General features: G+C 39.6%; 1 protein-coding gene across 4 annotated transcripts in view; it reads left to right on the plus strand.

Moving 5' to 3' along the window:
* Positions 1 to 23115, plus strand: part of LOC124550995 (CWF19-like protein 2) — a 184478-nt gene that overhangs the window by 67849 nt on the left and 93514 nt on the right. For all 4 annotated transcript variants that reach the window (XR_006967752.1, XR_006967751.1, XR_006967753.1 and 1 more), the window contains exons 5-6: positions 2866 to 3157; positions 11215 to 11375. Coding sequence is in view for 1 of the 4 variants with exons in the window: in XM_047125827.1 (XP_046981783.1) it covers positions 2866 to 3157; positions 11215 to 11375 (453 nt within the window). In the remaining 3 variants the exon portion in view is untranslated. The remainder of the gene's footprint in view (positions 1 to 2865; positions 3158 to 11214; positions 11376 to 23115) is intronic.

Genomic DNA, 23115 nt, shown 5'->3' on the forward strand with positions numbered 1-23115 from the left:
CCTGATTTTAGTTGTGATTTAGGGTTAAGCCCTTTTCTTTCCACGATGATTCAGTATGTGTCTTTTAGTAATCCAAACTACCTATATAATTTTCAGCACTGTCCTGTACCAAATTTCAAAAAGCTCCTATTCTGTTCTCATTCATACTCTTAATCACCTTCACTTCTCCTCTGTGTAAGGCTACACTCCACACTAAAACCTTCAGAAAAAATTTCCTCACTTTTTTGTGTTTATTTACCTTATTTACCCAAATATAAAATGACCCTGAATATAAGATGAATCCTCTTTTTTTTATTTTATTTATTTATTTATTTTTTTTTTTTAAAAAAAAGAGGCTCCTTGAGAAAAATTTATATTTTTGCATATTCTTACTAATCAAAACCACAAATTTTTATTGACCTAAGGTATCTGCCTAAAAGTCACTATTACACCTATTCTAAACTTATGCCACTTATTGGCTGTCTACATATCAATACAATACAAGGAGAAATGAAATAAACAAAAAGAAACTGTTTACACTAGTTTTTATCTTCATTGCCTCTCTTGTTTAGCCTGTCTATGGTACCACTATTTTCAATTATCATCATCGTAACAGGGCAACTGTGAAACTTATGTCATTGTCGTAACAAATATTTGGCTGTTTCTCCCAAATACGATGCAATCTTTCTTTTATTATTTTTTTTTAACACACAGTGGATTTTCCATCTATACTGATGTAAGAATGATACAGTGTCTTTTGCTACAAAAACATATTGTCTGCCTGCTGCTGTCTCATTGGCTGTGTAGGTTCAGCAGTCGACACACCCACTATCGTGTCCAGCTTACCTCATAGTGAGAGACGAGAACATTGCTGTACGAAACACGTAAGCAAGCCATTGGTCCCAGTCTAGACTTTCAGCATCTCCTGCAGGAATGTATGGTGTTGTTGAGTACATGGTCAATTTTAAAGTCAGTTAATTCAGAGTATAAATTGATTCAGGCAAACTGCTGTTTAAATATGGTAGATGTTCATAAAAAGGCAAAGTATGCATTATAGATTCCCACGATTGGGAGCAAGATGAAATTTGCTGCCCGCCAAGCACTCCCCTCCCCACATTCATTATAGATGTCTGCTAAGCTGGTGTCACTTTTCTCCCTTCAAGCTTTCCGTAGTGCTGTGCTCGAGCAACAGTGAAACAAGGATGTCTGTATCTTCCAGGGTGCAGGTTACATTTAACAACAGAAACTAATACATAAATGAAAGAGTGCAGTCACAATTCAGTCCAGTTCTCGAACTTTTGCTCATCCCACAATCTAGTGCAGTCTGTTGGCACTTGCTCCACAATGTGTGATTCCGCTGTAATTTATTCTTGCGGTAACAATTACAATCAATTTAATGTGATTTGTTTTGTTTGTTAGACATTCAATACTAGATTAATTTTCTTTCTGTTTTCATCTGAATGTGAGCACCTTGTTCTAAAGCAGATTAAAAGCTGGTAATATTTTCCCCTGGTTTTCTCGTACCTGAACAGCTGCCAAATTTTCATTTGCAATGCACTTAGTGTATCATTAGTTTCTCATAACTAAAAAATATACTGAGTAGGGTTCAGAATTATGTAATTGTTTTTGAAGGACAAGATCTTCACCTTTGAATGTTACCCTCACTTAAAGATTGGCATAAATGTATGTATATGGTATCCATGCATGTATGAGAAATTCTATTAAAAACCTACTCAAATACAAGAAAAGTTGTGAGTTGATAGATTTAATGCTATTCATCCACGTTATGACATTGCAGATGATGTTTTTCCACTTTCCCTATATGGGGCATAAATTTTTCATACAGTGCATCTTGAAACATCAAACATTTCGGCTTCCTTGGTTGTGGAAGCATCCACTATATGAGCATTAACAATTTGCCTGCAGCCAATTTAATGCTATTTCCTCCTGTGTTTCAAAAAAATTGGCAGTTTTTTAAGAAGAGCATTGGATTGTTGCAGTGCTTAGTTCATAGTTTCTCACATATCCATCCGTTGAAACTAGTGCTGCAAGTCAAATGTCACACGATTGATCAATACTGTATCAAGCGCTTCTAAGTATTGAGAAATCTTGTGCCTGCTCGAATGAAGGTATTGTTTGCTAAGCTCTACACATCAGAATTTTTCAAAATAAATTTGTGTTAAACCTTAATATCCAAAGTCTCATCTGCAGATGTAAGTAGACCCCTATGTTAATCTATTAAACAGTGTAAAAATATTGACCCCAGCAGCAATAGTTTAATATGTGAATATAAGACAACCTTATATTTTTCAAATGATGAATTTAGGAAAAAACCTCATCTCATAATCAGGTAAATACAGTATCTTTACTTATGGTCTATAACTTACTTCAGTAAATGTGACTTTTTGGAATAACAACAGTATGAAATGGATAGATTGCTACTTGCCACATAGAATAGAAGTTGAGTGGCAGGCAGGACATTCAGAAAAGGCTGCTAGATATTATCACCTCTCATATTACGTCTTCATAAGATGTAGACAAAAAAACACACACTTTCACACACGCATAACGTACACACTCAGGGCCACTGTCATCTCTGCGTGCTGAGGCCCTAGTGAAGAAGTTAATCCAATAGCTGTTTGTGTGTTACACCCCTCTTTTCAGTGTGTCTGTTTGCCACTAGACAACTCATCTGTATAATGAGCAACAATCTATCCATTTCGTATTGCCATTATTCCATCCTGGATTTTCTGGTTTTTAATGGACCCCTTTTTTTATGTATACGACATTCTGAAACAAGTTATACAGAAAAATTTGTTTTTGTTATTTCGTAGAGTACCTAATACATTGTCATTACTTCCTGATACCGAAATTGATGTTTTTCAGTCTCTGAGACACCTGCAGGACATGATAGCCACAGCAGAGGGGCAGAGGGACAGCGGCAGGAGGCGGCCGGCATTCAGGAGGCCCGCCGAGGACGGCAGCTCACCCAGTCCTGTAGGGGACCGGAGGAGCAGGGGAGGAGCGGGAGGGGGCCACCTCAGTGCGGCCGGCAGCCGCAGAGAGCGCCGGGGCAGCCCGGACAGGAGGGACAGGGGCAGAGCAGCTTGGAAAAAGTCTGACGTGAGAGTCGTGGAAGAGAAGACGAGGGGCACAAGTAGTACTCCGACAAATGCTGGTATGTGCATTTCTGTTACACTGCAAATCTTCTGGGATTGTTAGCCTCCCCTCCCCCCCCCCCCCCCCCGTCCCCTTTCCCTTGCCTCCCCCTCCCCCGCCCTCCCCCTCCCCCCTCGTACCACCCACCTCACACACACACACTCTGTCTCTCTCTCTCTCTCTCTCTCTCTCTCTCTCTCTCTCTTTAAGGTTTATTATTAGCCTCCTGGAATGCACCCTTTGATAAACTATGGCGTGAGCTATTCATGTAAAAATAAGACATGGAAAAACACAATGAATAAAACCACCAATAAGTAATTTGTGGCTACAAACTCCTCTAATGTGACATAAATCTGCTTTATCTGTATTTTGCTGGCAAAGTGCACACTGATTGTGAATTTGCTGAGCTGTCTGTTTGAGCACCTTAAACATTGTCTTCTTCTTTTTCTTTTCCTCACATAAGACAAACTGTTAAACTCTTTGACTCTGGGGCGTCTAATCAAATGTAACAAGTAAATTATGAGACAGAATTATTAGGTTGGTGCTTAAGTTCATAGCGTTTTTGTTTTACATGTTGTTATTGTAGTTGCTGTGAGTTTATTTATCAATTGTAATTTTTTTATTTGTATGCTATTTGAGTTTATGTAATGCCATTTTGTTACTTTAAGATATTGAGTGGAGCTGTGCAAGTTAGAATATGGAGTGTCAATTGGAGAAATCAGAACATATCTGACATATTCTTCCGTTTGATTTCAATGGAAGACTGCTTTAAGTGATGCTTTTCAGTGACAGTGCCTGCCTACATTGTGCTACGCTGAAAAACACTATGGAGAAATTGGGTTGGAAAGTAACTCTGCACCCACCTTATCCACCTAATCTTGTGACCTCAGATTTTCACCTTTTTCACTTTCCATCAAACAGTATTCAAGTAACTTCCTTTCTGGTTGAAAATGTGCTCAGATCATGCTCGACAAGTTCTTCGCCTCAAAACCGTGTGATTTCTACAGTCGGGGAATTGAGCAGTTAACCGAGCATTGGCAGACTGTCGAAAATAGTGAAGGAGAATATATTATTAATGACTAAAGTCTCTGTTATGTGTATCTGTTGTGTTTATTAAACTTGTGCACCAGTGAAGTACTTTAGGAGGTGAAATGTGTAACACTGCTGATAGACACATCTTTATCTCCCATATCCTCTCCAAAGGAGGAACTAATACTTTTTAAAAACTAGGATAGGGTCTTCACTCCTTGTAACATGATGATCCTAAGTGAGCTCGAAGTGTTTTCGGATGTGGGGTGTGTACATGTGCATTTGTGTAAGGCCTCCAATGGAGAAAGAGGCACTAAATAATTAATATTCTGTATGTATCATTACAGATTCAAAGCTATCCTTAATGACTATTTTCCTGGTGAACTTAATATTTCATTATTTCATTTCAAATTCCCTAAACTTTAAATGTAAATTAACACCTTATAAAATATTTAGACACAAAGGAGAGCACGCTAGACAGATTTCTGGCTTCCCAAGGAACTGTGTCTTATTTTGTTCGGGATTGTGGCAATCATTAAAATTTGGATAAAAATTCAAATGGCTGCTTTCTTCTTCCCAGAAAAAGCACACTGATACAAAGACGATCATTTTCTGACGTTTGCAGTTGAGGTGGGGTGCGAAACCTCTGTGGACGGAAAATCCAGTCACTTATCAGAGTCCTCGCAGGTACACCTAGACCACTGTTCCTGCCAGCACTTGGTACTGGTCATATGAATGAAGTGGGAAGACGACTACAAAGTGGACACTCCGAGGCAATAAAACCCTGGACCACGTCAGCCCTGACCTCAGTTTTTCTCAGCTTCTCTTTCAACCAACAGTTGCAGCCAGACGATGCTTAACATCACCTTGAGTCAGATTACTGTTTACCTTTCATTACCTCAGGCAGAAGATAGTAACGTCACTTCGCACAGCATGCGTGTCTGTGTCACACTTTTTCTGTAAGATGATACCTTTGACTGTATGGTAACAAGTCACCAAAACCACCCCTTTCATCATCTTGATCATTACTTTGTGGCTTTAATTCTCTCTAGCATTTTAATATTCTCACATACATAATTCTTTCTAGCTCATTAGCGGTGCAGGCGGTGTGCAAAGCATACTTTTTTTTCCTCAGATGGGCCGTCTAAGAAGCACATGCCAGTTTCATTTCCATATGCGATATTCTTTTCTTTCCATCCAGTACTCTTTCATCTGTTCACTGTGTTTTTTTCTTTCTGCCTTATGACCACTTCAGACCGGTTTTCTTCCTACCTTGTATAATTCCATATTCAGTACTCTTACTCTAAACACTTCTTTGTCAGCTGTTTCTTCAGCTTTTATGTTATTTCTTTCTAAATCCTTTTTTATTTTATGGATTTAATTTTCTGTTGCCTTTTTATCCCACAAATACTACAAGATCTTTTTGACTAATCTGCTGACTTACATTCAATCTAAATGTCCAATATATATGTCTTCTTTCTGTTATTACTTATGTTGTGTTTTCTGTGTTTAGATAAATTTCATCATTACGTTGTAATTTCTAGCCTTCCACAGCTTTTCGTGGGCTTAATATTTTCCTAGAAATGTGCCTCTCAATATTTTAATAGTTGCAGTTTATCTAAATTATAATGAAAGGTATTTTTTATTGTAAAGCTTCCCATGTTTTTTGTACCCTTTCTTCTGTAGCAGCTTTGTACCAAACCACTTTCCTGGATTATCCCCCCCAACATATTTCAATTTTTTTACTTTCTCTGTTTGGCTAATATCTCTTTTTCAGAAATTTTGTTGCATTCTTAATTTTTTTTTTTTTCAATATATCTTAAACTGGTCCTACTGCTTATTTATTCTAAAAGATTTGTTTGTATTACAGCAGATGCCACATTTTCAGAATGTATAGCAAAGTGAGCTGCAAGTGTGAAACAGTTTACTCCAGTATTTTTGTATCCTCTTCTCAACCTTATCGGTGAAATATTATATTTGTTCTGTTTGTTATTCCAAATTTTCACTCTATCAAGAACACAAAAAGGATTTGGGATAATATATCTGTGTTTATTTTGAAGAGCTGAGATGTTTCTCTCATAAATTTCACTTTACACTGAGGTGATGAAATTCTCAGGATACCTCATGCTGTCATGTTGGACCTCCTTTTGCCCAACTTAGTGCAACAATTCAACATGATGTGGACTCAACTAGTCGTTGGAAGTCTCCTGCAGAAATATTGAGCCATGCTACCTCTATAGCTGTACATATTGTGAAAATGTTGCTAGTGCAGGATGCTGTGCTCGAACTGACCTCACGATTACATACTGTAAATGCTCGATGGGATTAGTGTGCAATCTGGGTGACCAGATCGTTTGCTCTAATTGTCCAGAATGTTCTTCAAACCAGTCACAGATAATTGTGACCCGGTGACTCAACATCATTCTGTGGGAACATGAAGTCTATGAACGAGTGAGTATAAGTGGTCACCAAATAATGGAACACAAATGGTTCACTCGAACCAGAGGACCCAGTCCATCCTATGTAAACACAGCCCACACCACTATGGAGCCAACAAAAAATTAAATCGATGAAATAAAAAAGGATTTAGGAAAAAAAAATATGTAGAAACAGAAGAAAAAGCTGACAAAGAAGTGTTCAGGTTAAAAGTATTGAATATGGAAGTATTCCAAGGTAGGAGAGTGAAAAAAAACTAGTCTGAAGTGGTTGTAAGACAGGGTAAAAGAACACAGTGCCTTGTTAACAACTTGTGGGGTCTGCACCACTCTCGAACCCTACCATCATCTCTTACCATCTGAACAGGCGACAGTTTTCTAGTTGTCTAGGGTCCAGCCCATATGGTGACAAGTCCAGGAGAGGCACACTCTTGACACTGTGGATCTCGGAATATTGAATTCCATAACAATTTTGTAAATGGAGTGTCCCATTCATCTAGCTCCACCTACCATTCCACATTTAAAAGCTATTAATTCCCGTCATGCTTCTGTGATCATGTTGGAGAACTTTTCACGTGAATCACCTGAGTACAAATAACAACTCCGTGTACACAATACGACCACCATCTATATATGTGCATATTTCTATCCCATGACTTGTCACTTCAGTGTAGATACTGTGTCTTTAAGTGTTTCACGAACTAGATTTGCTAATTTACTCACCAGGCATTGGCAGGAGAACACACCTGTGAAATGTATTATTTATGCAAGCTTTCTGAGCCAGTGGCTCCTTCTTCTGGCAGAAAGGTTGAAGAGGAAAGAAGAGGGGTGAGGGAAAAGGACCACCAAGATTTAGGAAAAGGGGTAAAGTTCTGAAATGCCGCCCAGAATTCAGGTCTGGGGAGACTTACTGGATGGGATGAGTTCAGAGTAGTCAGCCAGAACCCAGGTCAGGGAAGACTTACGAGACAGGGTAAGTTCGGAAAAGTCACCCAGAACACTGGGTCAGGGGAGACTTACTGGATGGGATGAGAATCATCCTGTGCTGTAAGTCTCCCCTGACCTGGGTTTCTGTATGGCTTTTCTGAACTTTATCCAGCTTGCTTCCCCTTCAACCCTTTTGCCATAAGAAGGAGGCACTGGCTCTGAAAGCTTGTGTAAATATGTTTCACATATGTGTTCTTCTGTCTCTGCTTGGCGAGTGGATTCTTTGTCTATCCAATTGCATTATATTTTTAAAAATGGATTATTTTCATTTATAGATGTTGTAATTTGCACTTTATGCCAAATTCATGGGTTATTTTATCTATAGTTTTTCTGTCTACAGAGCAAAATGCCTTTTTGAAATCAATAAATATAACTACAATATCTTTTGAATTAAGTTATCTATGTCAAATGACTGACTTTAGATTAAATATTTTTCAGAACATGATATGTCTTTTAAAGCATTTTGTAAGTTCACGTGTCGATTCCTGTATTTGTTGGGTCATATCTCTATCGGAGTCTCCTTTGTGTACAAGTGGTATTGAAACATCAGTGAAAGCCACTCTCGACTCTGTGTTTGCGAATTCTGATAGAATACATCTGACTGTTAACCCCTTTACTGCTGTGAACGTTCTGCGTGCCAAACCGAGTGCTGCACCATTGTCACCTAAAGACAGCCACACACGTAACTGCACACTTGAAAAGAATGCACGCAAGGGCCTGCTTGCGCAACTGTGCACAAATTCTTCAAACCTCCACACAGCCCGAGCATGCTTGTACAAACATCTGTTTGTTTACCAAAAGATGGCTTTTGTCAGTTATTCTGCTTTTATTATGTAGAAACAAAAGAAGAAATGTGATATGTGGAGTAAAGAGTGTTTAAAGAAAGAAAAATATTATTATTGTATTAGGTATTTATAATAGACACAATATGGGACCTGTGTCTCTGTACTGTTATTTATCTTCTATTTTTCCCATGTAATATTGTATGCTTTGACTTGTTCTGCATTGGACTTCAACCTTTGTACATATGTAATTTAACAACAATAAATAAAAATTAAATCAAATCACTGACAAATGTTTGTATAAGGTACTCAGTACTCACACTTGAACTCTTACAAAAGAATACATAGTTGAAATTCAGTCGAGCATTGAGCTGCTCGTTCAATCCTGATGCACAGATTTATCCTTCAAACGCTCGAGCGTGACTGGGCAAGCACGCTTGAGGGTGCGTGTTTGTCAAGCGTGCAACTCCGTGTGTGGCCGCCTTAATGTGACTACCTGTGCTCGGTCACCTACATCTGGGTGTCTGTCTGAGCAAAGACTACCTGAGCAGCTAGCCTTGTTCTCTTCCAGAAATTTGTGCAGTGCTTTCTACGATGTCTCCTGCTGAGACCGCCGACGAAAGCATTGATGTAGTTTGTGAAAATTAGTTTCTGACTTTCAGGCTTATCTGCAAATTAACAGTTGTTACAAATCCACACTGATTTATATGCGACTTTTCCTTCAGTAGTTTCTGATAGGCTTTTGTAAGCTACTCGTGTCTTTCAGTACACATCAAGTAACTGCAAATGGACAATACCTAAAAAAAAAAAAAAACATTTCAAATGGCTCCAGTCTTTTTAAAGCATCAAACATCAGTGATGTATAAATGCAGACGGAAGTGACAGATGAAATTTGTACCGAGGCCGGGATTCGAACCCGGGTTTGCTACTCACTAGACTTATACGCTGACTACTACGCCACTCTAGAACAGTGGCTTTGTACAACTGCACGGACTATCGTAGTACAACTCTCCTGTGCCAGGGTGGCATAGTGGTTACTGCATTTGCCTAGTGGGGAATAGACCAGGCTTCGAATCCTGGCCTCGGTACCAATTTTCATTCATTGCTTCAGTCTGCATATGTACATCATAAACAAATTTAATTGTAGTCGATTGGATATTTTTAAATAACACGTTGTCAGTTACTTTCCGCATGTGTGCAGATGATACTGTATCATTGAACGTGAGCGATGGTAGCCATCAATGATACAATTTTCTTTAAGGCTATTTTTGTAATCGAGGATGTCCTGTTACTTCGTACGGTGAACGAAATATACTGATCCTCAGTGACATCAATCTCAAAATTTAGCGTTCATTGCGAACCACATTACAAAACCTTTAACTTTGTTGTTATTATATAATGAGTCTTGTGTGGTAACTTCAACAACAATTTTTGCAAGAGTAATGGAGTGTTTAGTCACTGGACGAGTACTGATTGCTTACATGTAATAAGTACATTATGTCAGCAATATGTGTGTGAAACATCTTTTGCCCTGTTAGGAAAGTTGGTGATGCATTTTTAAGTTTCCAGTTACTTTTTGCCCCTCAAAAATGAATGACATAGTTCTAATCACACAGTCAGTAATATTTCACATCTTTAATGTAACTTTCAAAATCAGCCATGCATTATCTGAAATGTTCATCCTTTGTTGTGAGTTTTCTGGCACACAATTCATTCACAGACAGCCATAGTGGACATGCTGTGTATGGACTTGAACAGTTTATGGAAATAAGGTGTACTTTTGTGTGGAATTTTGTAATAAATTGTTCAAGACAATGGAAACTGAGGTGTACGAATTTCTTTTTTGTCGATATTTCTATAGTGACAGGAATCTAACAATACCGCAAATTACTTGACAACCCGTTGTAACAGTCTGACCAGCTGAGGGCATCAGAGTGAGTCACCACAGAAAAAACGTGGACAGCAACAATGACAGAATGACAGACAATGGAGACAGCATATCAGAATAACAAATCAAGCAAATAAACCAGAATCGATACCTAAGACAAATAAACCAGAATCAATACCTAAGACATAGCAAATTTGGAACCAAGACGGCGTATAGCGAGAACAATACAAAAGCGCAGAGAAATCTATCGAGTAGATATGTTCTGCTGTCTGTGTTGTTGTATGTCATTAAACTGAAAATTCCACTGGGCTAATTTGGGATTGTTGTGTCAAAAGGGCACTGGAAGCTCCAGTTCAGAGGACATTTAATTATTAATGAAAAACCCACTAACATTTCCTGTGGACACCAGATTTTGTGTGAAACACATAATGAGCAGATTTTGTCTAGAGTGGCACCACCTGCACATTCCGCATATGAATTTCCAAATATCTGTGAAAACAGTAGAGAAAATGTATCTGTCAGGTCATAGGCGAGACAATTGATACATAATAAAGTGATGGAGACATTAATCTCTTGTATTTCTTATCACATATTATATCCATTATGTGCCTCTTGTATCTTTAATGTATTTGTGACTGAGTCAGGTGGTGCAGTGGTTACCACACTGGAGTTGCATTGGAAAGAAGATAGTTCAAACTCGTGTCTGGCCATCCTGATTTAGGTTTTCCATGATTTCTCTAAATTGCTTCAGACAAATGCTGGAATGGCTTCTTTGAAAGGGCACAGCCGACTTCCTTCTCTATCTTCTGTAATCTGATGGGGACAATGACCTCACTGTTTGCTCCCCTCAGCTGAATCAACCAACCAACCAAAGTGTGTGTGATCATCTTCCTTAGTAGTTTTCCTTGTGTGGGAAGAAAAAACCAGTAAAAAGAATATGATGAATCTGTTGCAGAAAGGACCACACGGAAACAAGCAGGCAGCAGTTCTGAACGCTCTTCATCGGAGTCCGAAGAAGAAAAGGGAGGGCCGGTGGGTGCTGGAGCCCCACTCACGGATCTGGAGATGAACGAGCTGGCGGCCAAGCTGGTCAAAGCAGAAATCCTCGGCAATGAGGTACGCTGTGGAAAAATGAAGTGGCAGCTGTATATACTAGTGGACGCAGGCCTACAGATGAGGTTTTGTGTGTGTGTCTGAGAGAGTGAGACAGAGAGAGAGAGAGAGAGAGAGAGAGAGAGAGAGAGAGAGAGAGAGAGAGAGAGAGCAAATTAAAGCTGTACAGCTCAGTATAAGTAGCTGAAAATTACTGACACTACATTGCCTACAGGACACAGCCAAGCAGTCACTTGCCACTTCATGTATGTGCTCGGGTTCCACAGTGTGTGAAGTGAAATCTGCTATACCCTCTGTATGTTCCTTCCATCTTTCAGGTTTAATTTCTTTGCATTGTACTGGCATGTCATCTGAGCTCTTGATAATTATACAGCTGCTTGTCTCATTCATTTTCCTTTAGGTGATGCCTGTTGTTCCCCTATTTATATATGCGTCTACAACCTTGCATTTGCCCTCTAGCTGTTCCTGCTTAGCCATTTTGTTCTTTCTTTCAGTCTCATTTTTTAGACATCTGTGTTCCCTTTTGCATGCTTCATTTGCTTTTGTATATATTTTTTCCCATTTAGTCAGTGAAATTCAGTATCTTTTGTGTTATCCAGGAATTTCTACTGGCCCTTATTGTCATACATATGTGATCCTATGCTGCCTTCACTATTCCATCTCTCATAGTCAGTCATTTGTCTGCTGTTTTATTATCTTCCCTGTTCAGTCAATTTTGCGTGATACACCCATTGAAACCCTCAAACACCTCTGGTTCCTTTCATTTATCCAGGTTTCATCAGCTTAATTTCATATCTTTTTGCAATGTCTTTAGTTTTAATTTGCAGTTCATAACCAATAAATTATGGCTGGAGTTCACATCTTCCCCTGGACATTTCTTTCAGTTTAATATCTGGTTTTGATATCTTTTTTATTGCCATTTTATAATCAGCCTGAAGGCTTTCAATGTCTCCAGGTCTCTAGCACCTACACAACCTCCTTCAATTAATCTTAAACTGATTAAATTTTGCTCTGTGCAAAATTCTACTCGGTGGCTTCCTCTTTCATTTCTTTCCACCAGTCCGTGTCTTCTTCCTATCTTTGTTTCTGTGGTGTCACCGCCAGACACCACACTTGCTAGGTGGTAGTTTTAAATCGGCCGCGGTCCATTAGTACATGTTGGACCTGCGTGTCGCCACTGTCAGGGATCGCAGACCGAGCGCCACCACAAGGCAGGTCTCGAGAGACTGACTAGCACTCGCCCCAGTTGTACGGACGACGTAGCTAGCGATGCACACTGTCGAAGCCTCGCTCATTTGCAGAGCAGATAGTTAGAATAGCCTTCAGCTAAGTCAATGGCTACGACCTAGCAAGGCGCCATTAGTAACATTGCATGTATCTACAGAGTCTCACTTGTATCGCCACAATCTCCAGATGTACCAAAAGGATGGATTAAAGTTAAGTATTCCAGAAGCTACGTACTTTTCTTTATAGCATTCATTACGTATCCTGTTTCAGACCTCACGCCATCCTGCTTTAGCTTAGCGCGTGCCTTTCGGCTTCTTCTCATTGTGTCTAGGCTGCCTTGTCTAGACACAACAGTTTCTCTTCCTTTTTTTGTTCTCTTCTACTATCTGAATAATCTTCTTTATCTCATCATACATTCTTTCAATCTCTTCACTATCTACAGAGTTAGTTGGTGTATAAACTTGTACCATTGTGGTTGGTGGTGGGTGTTGGCTTCATGTCTATTTTGGATATGAAAATGTGTTCACTATGCTGTTTATAGTAGCTTATGCATATTCTTATGCTCTTATTCATTATTAGACCTACTCGGTAACCCCTATTTGGTTTTGTTGATGATCCTTTACTGTCTCAACCACAAGTCACATTCTTTCTGCCACCGCACTTCACTAATTCCTATTGTATCTAACTTCAACATATACATTTCCATTTTTAAATTCTCTGGCCTTCCCGGACAAATTAAGTGATCTAATATTCCACACACTGACATGTAGAATGCGAGTTTTGTTTTTCCTGTTGACGATAACCTCCTGAGTAGTCTGCACCCGGAAATCTGAATTGCTTACTATTTTACCTCTGGAATATTTTAACAAAGAGGTTGCCATCATTATTAAGCCATACAGTATAAATGCATTTTTTGTTGCAAAAAAATAACGGCTCTGCTTTCCACTCACTTTCGCCCGTCTGCAGCACGGCTCTGCTTTCCACTCACTTTCGCCCGTCTGCAGCACTAACACAATGAGGCCATGTTAACTGATGTTACAAGGCCAGATTAGTCAGTTATCCAGACAGTTGCTCCTGCAACTACAGAAGAGAGTGCTTTCTCTCTCTCCGGGAACTGGCCGGAATGACCAAAAGCCCTCTGCAAGTGTCAACAACTCCCTACCCTTAGCAGAGGTGTGTTCTTTTATTTTGGTGGCTCGGGATGAGCCCTAAGTAGGAAGCACAAAGTATCTTATAAACTAAATAAGTATTTGAACAATTTCAAATGACATTCCAAGCTAATTTTCCCTTTGATTTAGTAGGTCAAAATCATTTCAGTGTCCCTCATAGATTGTAGATTCTGTTTGTGTGCAAATCACGTTTATAATATACTGGCCGACCACTCACAAAGATAAGCAAATATTTTAATATGTTATTCTACAAGTAAAACTAAAGAAAAAAGTTCATATAAACACAGGTCCGCAAATGTTTAGGTATGCAGTTACGGCTAATAAAAGATTTTGCCTGAAATTTAGCAACTTCGCTAATATGAAGCCACTGTAAAACTGTACGAGGTTAAAGTAAAGCACAATTTCCATTTATTTTGTTGTTATTGGTCTGGTGAATCTAATAAAACGCGTCCCAGGCGTGTATCTGCAGTAGTTTTCCAGAACATCCAGAGAAGCAAAGATTATTATACAAGTAAATTTGTTTACTTTCCATTAAGAACATAGAAACGTCTATGTCATTGTTGGCAACCATTAGTGAGTTGTTTCAGTCATTTCCTAACCTTGAAATAGTTTGTTTTCTGCATTGTCCGCCGGCCGGAGTGGCCGAGCGGTTCCAGGCGCTTCAGTCTGGAACCTCGTGATCGCTACGGTCGCAGGTTCGAATCCTGCCTCGGGCATGGATGTATGTGATGTCCTTAGGTTAGTTAAGTTTAAGTAGCTCTAAGTTCTAGGGGACTGATGACCTCAGATGTTAAGTCCCATACTGATCAGAGCCATTTGAACCATTTTTTTCTGCATTGTCCAGTGAAAGAACATCATAACAATAGTGTACTTAAGTGAAGCCACATAGTAACTGTTGTAGTTTGTAGACTATTTATGAAATAGGGATGCCTTTCAAATTTACAACAGAGGAATACGCTCATATGGTGTTTATTTATGGCTAATGTGATGGTAATGCTATGGCCACAGTTAACGAATATCGCATACGTTATCCAACTCAGAGGATTCCGATAACCAGTACGAGCGGTTGATACATGAAGATGATGGTGAGGATATTATGGATGCTGTTCAACATAGCCCGGGTATGAGTACACAATGTATCTCTCGATGATTAGGCATTTCACAATGTAAGGTATGGAATACACTGAAGTACAATAATCTGTATCCTTACCATAAACAAAGAAAAGTGCATCATTTACATCTGGGAGATCCTGCCCTTCGCTTGGAGTTGTGCAACTGGTTCAATACTAATCGGCAGATACACAGATACATTTTGTTTACTAATGAGGCACAGTTTACTCGAGATGGTATAAACAATTTACATAACAAGCACATATTGTCTGAAGCAAACTCACATGCAACAGTGCAATGCAATTTCCAGCAGTGATATAGCATAAATGTGTGATGTGGTATAATCAACATACACATTACTAGTTTCCCAGGACATCTAACTGGCGAGACATAGTTATAATTCCTTCAAGAAGAAATGCCCCACTTACTCGAAGATGTTCCACTTGCTACGTGGTTGCAAATGTATTTTCAATGTGACATTGCTTATCTGGATGTTCTGGAAAACTACTGCAGATACACATCTGGGACATGTTTTATTAGATTCACCAGATCAATAACAACAAAATAAATTGAAATCATGCTTTACTTTAACCTTGTACAGGCTTGCAATGGCTTCATATTAACAAAGTTGCTAAATTTCAGGCAAAATCTTTTACTAGCCATAACTCAGTAATTAAGCATTTGTGGACCTATTTGTATATGAACTTTTTTCATTAGTTTTGCTTGTGGAATAACATATTAAAATATTTGCATATCTTCCTGAATCACCCTGTATATATTTATTCCAGTCTTCTATCAGTTCATCCATCCCCTCCCTCTTTCCATCTTCTCCTCTCCCCTCCCTCTCTCTCTCTCTCTCTCTCTCTCTCTCTCTCTCTCTCTCTGTCTCTGTCCACCTCCTCCACCCCACTCTCTGTCCATCTCCTCCTTTCCCCTTTCTATGTCCTTCTCTTCCTCTTCCCTTTGTCTGCCAGTTTCCTTCTCCCCATTTCTCTGTCCAGTTCACCATCCCTCTCTTTCTGTCTCTCCCATCTCTTCCTCTTTCACATCTCTGTCCATCTGCTCCTCCCCTTCTAGCCATCTGCTCCTCCCCCCTCTGTCCATCTTCTCCTTTCCACACTATCCATCTCTTCCTCTCCCTCTATCCATTTTCTCCTCCCCCCCCTCTCTCTGTCATCTCCAACTCCTTACCATCTGTCCATTCCTCCTTCCCCCTTTCATCTCCACATTATCACCCCTACCCCAATTGGCACCGAGCAAGGTGGCGCAGTGGTTAGCACACTGGACTCGCATTACCCCGACAGTATTTCTTTCCAGATAGTAAGTAGTGTGTGTATCAAGCTTGGTTGAAATCCATCTCTATAGGTTTAGGAGGAGCTTTACACCTGTGGCTTTGCCCGTGTGCGTTCATGTCACATATATTTCACACATATTTGTACACGTATTTCACCTGTCTCTAGCATTTTCACGCAGCTCGAAGTTTATAATGTCATACCTCCAAAACTGTATGTGATTAATTTTGCAAGTGTACCCAGTGGTATATGTGCTTACTATGTGGCTAATGTGCTGCATGTAGATATAGTAGTAAAGAAGTAATAAATTAAAAGGTCATGCCTGATGTGGCAGTTTTACTGCACAAATAGCTAAAATGCATTAAGCGATAAACTTTTTCCTTCCATCATTTTGTGGTGGGTGTCATCGAGATAAAGTATCTAAAAGGCTTGAAATTATGTATAAAGTTGGTTGCAACTTACTGAGTGGTCTCACTTTCAGATACTGGATGACTGTAATCTGGCCGTTTATACATTGTGAGCTATCCTTCCTCTTTAACCTTCACCTCCACCTCTTTGATAGGTAGGTGGTTCTTACCCTCATAGTGGTTCTTTCCAGACAGTAACTGATATGTATACAGGGTGTATACGAACCGAGACAACCGGGAGATCCAGGAAAAACCCGGGAATTTTTTCATACGGGAGAAAACCGGGAAAAACCCGGGAATTTTTTAGAATTCCGGGAATGTTTCATTGTTTTAGTTTTCAGTTTTTCAGTTAAATTTTTGTGATTTTGACTGATAAGAACCAATACTCCAACAAAGGATATTACTGCATCCTGCATCTGCAGGATAATACTGCAGCAACAAAACGTTAACAAGAGGAAGAAAACACAAAAATAAAACTAAAGTGGCAAAGGAAATCCGCCATATACAACAAAACATAGTGCTCATACAAGCGTCTGCCAACAGCAAAGTGTGTCAAAGGTTTTAGAAAGACTATGCAATGATTCATAACGACAAGTTGTCGCCGATGAGTGTGATGTGACAGCTGTTGACATTAGATTCGTTTGAGCAGTTGCGGGTGGGCTCTTGTGCATGCGCAGTTGAGTTGCGTATGGGTAGTACCTTCTCCCACTTCTGGCTACGGATGTGTGGCTGGGTGCCACAATCTAGTATTGCCCCAGTTCGGAAATATCATAGATCTGGGGCTGATGCACAGAGCAGTCTGAGTTGTGGTGGGGAGGTGGGTAGTTTCCACGTGACCTGTGTTTACGTTTAGTGATTTTGCTGTTTCCTCTTCATGTATTACTCTCACATCAAATGAAAACAAAACGGATTTCTGTGGCCAGGAGCTATCAAATGAATTAAAATACGTTTGCATAGTTACAGAAAGCTAAAATATGTTATTATTTTCAGGTTTTATTTCCACCTTTCAGACATTGTTGTCTAGTTTCAACTGTTCACTGCATTTCAAGTGCACGTTTTCCATCTCGTAGCTCACATGGAATTACGCCATAATAAAGAACCAAACATGAGATAATACAGTACAGATACTCAAGAAAATTTACATCCAAATCTGGACATATGAATATGAATATGAAATGGTTCACGAAATTCTGATGAACTTGAAATGTCCTCTGGTGTCTTGTTTCTTTTGCGACATAGTGCAAGATCATTTAATGTTTTACATGTACGAACATATGGGCTTCCTGTGTCATTGTAGCTGCGCAAGAGCAGTGGCGCCCGTTATCTGGTACTCTCTGGCAACTGCTGAAATGAATCATTTTCTAACAGGTCACGAGAAAACATTGTGGATGGTGGTTTGAAAAGCATTACTTTCAAAGTAAATTTCCTTTTACAAAAGATGAACTATATGCGAGAATGCACGATGAATTTCTTAAATCACAGAGCGTTTAACTCTCAATTAAAAATCAACTATTTGAGTGCGACCATCTGGAAGAATTTCGAGCCCAGAAGATCAGACATTTACACCGTTATTAAAAATTTTACTGGCACATTAGTGTGATATATAAAGTGTAACACGCGCAAAAAAGATCAACATTATATGTCACAGCTTAGCTTCTCTTGCAGCTTACAAGGTAATCTTCGAGACTACAACTATATGTGAAACCTCTGTTTTTCTTATAGCAACACTGTGTAATTAATTTAAACCATCAACTTTTCTTATTTGTGTATTCGCACTACTTAAGAGTGATCTTGCTATTGACTGACTACATCACGGGTCCTATGCTGTCATCAGCTGGCGAGATCACACGACACGAGCTATGACTGGCTTACAAAGGCGTGTCGCAGTATTGATTTCAATGCCTTGGAAAGTAACATGCGATGTTTGGTGGAATTTGAATTTATATCTTCGTAACACGAAAATATGCAGCATACATGTTGTTGCTACACATCAAAGATCTTTCAAAAACGTGTCCTCCTCCCCCCCGAGTTTTGTTTTAGAAAGTGGCGGGAAGTTCTACGTCGGTGTATAAAACCATAAACATTCAAAAGACTGATAAGTTTTACAGTGCTGACGAAAAGTATACTCTCATGTAACACGGAGAAAAGTGTATTTTCACCCGGGAGAAAGTGTATTTTCAACCGAGAAATCCTGGAAAAATTCGGGATTTTTTTTCCTTGTCCATTTATACACCCTGGTATACCAAGTTTGATTGAAATCAATCCAGTGGCTTAGGAGGAGATATGGAACGTAAATACATCCACTTTCATAATGTTTATGGATTGATTGAGCAGGTTGAACATGCAGATAGAAGGGCCAAAACTGAAAATCACCACAGAAAAATGAAAATAAAAGTTAAACAGAAAACTGTTGACTAGAATTTTTCTGTGGCAAAGTATCTCATAAGTTACTGACACCGTTTTATTGATATTTTAATTAATCATTGTCAATTGGAACACTGTTGAATGGAACAAATAAATTACATATATCTATGAATTTCTGCTTTGTATGTCGATTGTGATACTTCATTTGCTTCAGAATGCTTTTCCAATAAAACACCAAAAAGTGGGGTAAGCAGTGTTCTCATATCAGGCTTTGCAGTATTATTTCGTGGTTTATATTACCACAGAACCTGTTGTATCACTGCAAGTAAGAGGTGGTTCTGACTTACAGTAAATGTCAGTAATGCCAGGGATAATTTTTGAAACCAAATATAAAAAGTTGAATTACATGAAGAAAGCTAATAAATAAAAAAATTGAATATGGGAAGAGACAGATAATTTCAAGTAATTTTATGTAGTAGCCAAAACTGTCTCTTACGTTACATCAAGAAGCAACTTTTACTTGTTCTGTTCAACAGAGGGCCGTCTTTCTGAAAAAGTCAACTGGGAATAGGTTCAGTGCTTTCAGTCAGTGTATGAAAAAAGCAGAGAATTCAATAGAATTACATTACTGCAAGCATGATGCACTTCCTCTACTTGCTATGACACATCACACTTTCACACATTCTCCACTCTTCTTTCTTAAACTCTGTATATTTGTTCAACCTATTGACAACATGAGCGAATAATGGTAGTACATTTGTGTACGACCATCATTCTCTGTTGAAACTTGACACGTACCACAATTCTTGAATGTAGGATTGTTTGGAGGAGCAAGGTAGCATATTATACTAACAATCCCTTCCACAGCAAGAGACTGTGTTACCCTGCTTTAGGTCCTGTTCGCCACATTACATTGATTAGCAGAATGTTTGTGTTCCAATTTTCAGTATTTCAGTATTCAGTAACAATACTTTCATACCTAGTATGGTGTGTTAATAAAAGCAATGAAACTAATAGTGTAGTGTTTGATTCGGCAACTTTGATGACGTCAGTCATGGAGGGGAGGCAGGTGAATAGGGTGATACGCCATCAATGCATATTGGACCACACTGCACTGATAAGCCAAAACATAACGATCGTGGCCCACCGCAACAGTGGATGCCGCTTGATGACATTGCAGGCATGTGATGCAGTAACAAGAAGTCTGCAAGCAGAGCAGACATGGACAGGGGTCGCCCTAGCAAAGATATGGGCTGCAAATGGGGAAATCCGTTGAGATAAGTGACTTTGACAAAGGGCAAATTATTATTACGCAGAGCCTGTAAATGAGAATCTCTAAAATGAGGAAGCTGGTCAAATGTTCACATGCTACAGTTGTGAGCATCTACAGAATGAGGTACAAGAACCACTAGGCACTAAATGGTTGAAGGTCCACGGCTCTTCACAGAATGTGGGGTTCAGAGGCTTGTCTGCTGTGTAAAATGGGGTAGACGGTGATCTGTGGCATCTCTGCCAAAAGAGTACAATGCTGGTGCACGCACAAGTGTTTCGGATCACAACATTCATCGTTCATTGTCGAACGTGGAGCTCCACAGGAGACCACTCCTACGTGTTCACATGTTGACCCACAAACGTTGTCGCTTACAATTGCAGTGAGCACAGGACCGTGGGTATTCAATCGTCGATCGCGGGGCATGTGTCAGCTGTTCGGGTGAATTGCATTTTTGCTGCACTAGGTTAACGGTCATCTCCACAAATGCTATCATCGAAGTGAACGGTGGCTTGAAATGTCCAGCGTGCCACGTACACGGCCTGGTGGGAGCAGTATTACGATATGGGAGACATTCTCCTGTGCTTGCAAGGGATCTGTGGCAGTAATTGAAGACACGCTGACAGCTGTGAATCACCTGCATCCCTTCATGCTTAATGTCTTCCCCAAAGGCAATGTCATCTTTCAGGACTATAATTTTCCATGTCTTAGAGCCAGAACTGCGATACAGTGGTTTGAGGAGTGTTATAGTGAACTCACATTGATGTCTCAGCAACCACTTGATGTAAGTTCTATGGAACCCATCGGGTCACTATTGGGCTCATCATTGCATACACAAATCAGTGGCCAGTTATTTACGTGAATTACACGACCTGTGTATAGCATCTAATGCCACATACCTCCATAAACCTACCAACAAACTGTCAGATCCCTGATATACAGAATCATCTACCAAATACGGACAAACGAGCTATTAAGCATGTTTTGGCTCATCAGTGTGGTGTCACTATATTGAGTATGTTTTGACTCATCAGTGAATTGTCACATTGGTTGTTTGTGAGTGACACGAATTTCGAGCAACTATGTGTGATTACATTTTGCTTTGGACTTTGACACAATGCAACAGAAATACCTGCAGAACTTCGGCTAGCTTTCAGAGATAGTGTTTTGTCAGTGACCTAGTATTTTGGTGGTTTAAGGCATTTGCAGAAAGGAGACAGCCAACTGAAGATGAAATTTGCAGTGGTAGGCCTTCAGTTTCTAGAACTGAAGCAAATATTGGCAGAGGCCACTACCTAGTGTGTGATAGTCACCAGCTCACTTTCAGAGTGTTTATGGCAGAGTTGAATCTGAATCACGCCACTGTTCATCAGATACTGACCAGTCAGTTGGGGGATGAGGAAAATCTGCTCAAAACCGGTGACAGAACATTGTGAGGAACAGATGCATTGACTTTTTTGAATCAGTTGAAAATTATCCTCAATTTCTGGAATGTGTCATTAATGGCTGTGAGATATGGACGTTTAATTATGAGCTGCGAACCAAGCACCAGAGCATGGAAGGGCTCACTCATCTACATCTACACACATACTCTGCAAGCCACATTACAGTGTATGGCAGAGAGCATCCTTTACCACAACCAGCTGTTTCCTTTCCTGTTTCATTTGCAGATAGAGCAAGGGAAAAATGACTATCTATATGCCTCCGTATGAGCCCTGATTTCTCGTGTCTTGTCTTCATGGTCCCTACGCGAAATGTATGTTGGATGACGGGATTGTTCTATGGTCAGCTTCAAATGCCAGTTCTCTATACTTCTCAGTAACGTTCTTTGAAATGAATGTCTTCTTCCCTCCAGGGATTCCCACTTGAGCTCCCGAAGTATATCCATGACACGTGCGTGCTGATCGAACCTACTGGTAACAAATCTAGCAGCTTACCTCTGAATTGCTGTGATATCTTCTTTCAATCCGACATGTTGCAGATCCCAAACACCCGAGCTGTTCAAGAATAGATCACTCTAGCGTCCTATATGCAGTCTCCTTTACAGATGAATGACTCTTTCCTAAAATTCACCCAATAAACCGAAGTTGACCATTCACCTTCCCTACCACAGTCTTCACAGGCTCGTTCCACTTCATATCGCTTCACAACGTTACACCCAGATATTTAAACAATGTGACTGTGTCTAGCAGGACACTTCTGGTGCTGTAACCGAACTTTACGGGTTGGTTTTTCCTATTTATCTGCATTAAGGGGAGTTGGAACGCTCTATCCCAACAATGTTAAATTTAGTGATTTGGCTTCCCTGTATTTCAGGAACTACTATAGCCATTGACATGGAACCTGAACAGGACATTAAACTGTATGTTCTGGGTCTACTGAACTACAGTACACTTACAGAATGTGAGATTAAACTCTGAGAATCTGAGGCTGGAGGTGTACTGAATATTTACTAATTACAAGAGTTGTAGAGTCAATTAAATAAAGCAGCATTAGTGACTTCTGTGGCAGAAAACTACCCTAGAAAGCAAACTCACTCAAGACAAGAGATTGAAAAATATTCAAGTTCTTGCAACAAAAATATATAGCAGTACTAAAAACAGCTAAATAATAAACTACTCTTCAGTTCTGCTCAGAAGTAAGTTAGAAAAGCATTAAACTAAATGATGTAAACAAACTGTGTACAACCGATAAGCTGCTGCTTCTGCTGCTGTCTGCTCTGCTCTGCTCTGAGGCTCTCCGGGATCAGAAAGAGCAAGAATGGGCAAATCAGATATCAAATGCATTCTCTATGCGTTTTTGATAGCCAGGGAACCATTCATAAAGATTTTGTGCCTCAGGGCCAAGTGGTTAATGAACACTTTTTACTAAGAAGTTCTTGAAAGCATGCAGAAAAGGGTTATG

This window comes from Schistocerca americana, chromosome 9 (assembly GCF_021461395.2).
Source record: "Schistocerca americana isolate TAMUIC-IGC-003095 chromosome 9, iqSchAmer2.1, whole genome shotgun sequence".
NCBI lineage: Eukaryota > Metazoa > Arthropoda > Insecta > Orthoptera > Acrididae > Schistocerca > Schistocerca americana.